General features: G+C 44.3%; 1 protein-coding gene across 1 annotated transcript in view; it reads right to left on the bottom strand.

Annotated features, from left to right (window-relative positions):
• Positions 1-6: 6 nt before the first annotated feature.
• Positions 7-1,423, bottom strand: part of LOC101864525 (propionyl-CoA carboxylase beta chain, mitochondrial) — a gene marked incomplete at its 5' end in the record, with an annotated part of 7,165 nt that continues 5,748 nt past the window's right edge. Inside the window, 2 exon segments of the mRNA XM_005099316.3 lie at positions 7-287; positions 1,105-1,204. Coding sequence (XP_005099373.3) covers positions 166-287; positions 1,105-1,204 — 222 coding nt within the window.

Raw genomic sequence — 1,423 nt, 5'->3', positions numbered from 1 at the left:
CCTCACATTATATCCCCACATAGACTCACACTGCCACCACCACATGGGCAGCAACAACCCTGCCTCACACACACACACAACCACTAAAGCCTAAAGGATTTCCTCCTCGGGCGTTCGCGGGTCCCGGCGGGCTCACAGCGGGCTCACAGCGGGCTCACAGCGGGCTCACAGCGGGATGTTGGCGTGTTTCTTCCACGGGTTCTCTCTGGTCTTGCTGGCCAGAGTCTCAAGGTCGCGGATGATTCGCATACGGGTCGTTCTTGGTTCGATGATGTCATCCACGTAGCCTGGACGGAACCAGTAATAATTTATTGGTAAAAGTTAACGAGAGTACCCCCCTCTTTTTTTTCTGAACTTATCCGACCTGGTAATAACGACGAAATGACAAAACTAGATCTATGTTTTTAATGTCAGTTCATTAAATTTTCTTTTCTCAGTAATCACAGGTCAGCTTTTGGGTAGAATAAAATGGTACCCAATTACCTGCAGTGACTCTCACTTTCTTTGTTTCAGAAGGAGTTTTACGTCACTTGCAACAACCCAATAAGGCCACATAAAAACTGAAGATAAGAGGTGTTACATGATAGTATCTAACACAAAAAAGGAGAAGAGATAAGAACGATAGATATTTCATAGGATAGGATGACAAACCACATTGGAGCAAATGTCAACCGCCCACCACTTTAATAAGAGTTTACGGAACTTACGACGCTGCAAGGTCCCATAAATGCTGAAGATCAGAGGTGACACAAGAAAGTAACTAATACAAAAAAAGGAGAAACAAGAATGACAGATGTTTGACAGGAAAGGAGGAGAGATAAGGACAATAAAATAAATGTTCGATTGGAAAGAAGGAGGACAGACAGGGACAATAGATGTTTGATAGGAAAGAAGGAGAGATAAAGAAGATAGATTTTGTTGATACGAAAGAAGGAGAAGAGATAAGGACGATAGATGTTTGATAGGAAAGAAGGAGAAGAGATAAGGACGATAGATGTTTGATAGGAAAGAAGGAGGAGAGGTAAGGACAATGGATGTTTGATAGGAAAGAAGGAGGAACAAACCACAGCACAGCACCCGCCAACCACCCATCCACTCACTCACCTCTGTCGGCGGCGGGGAACGGGTTCGCGAACTTCTCGATGTACTCTGCCTCCTCCGATGCGGGATTAGCGCTGCCTCGGAAGATGATGGACACGGCACCCTATGTTCATTTATAGTAAGAGTTTTATGGCAATTGCAATACAATAAGGTCATATAAATGCCGAAGATTAGAGAGGTGTTACAAGAGAGTGACAAACACAAAAAAGAAGAAGAGGAGATAAAGACGATAGATGTTTGATAGGAAAGAAGAAGCAAACCACACCAGAACACCCGTCAACCACCCATGCACCCTGTGTGTCTGTGTGTGTGTGTGTGTGTG

This window comes from Aplysia californica, unplaced genomic scaffold, assembly GCF_000002075.1.
Source record: "Aplysia californica isolate F4 #8 unplaced genomic scaffold, AplCal3.0 scaffold00209, whole genome shotgun sequence".
Taxonomy (NCBI): Eukaryota; Metazoa; Mollusca; class Gastropoda; order Aplysiida; family Aplysiidae; genus Aplysia; species Aplysia californica.
Note: the sequence above shows the minus strand (reverse complement) of the source record. Positions and strands in the feature narration are given on the sequence as shown.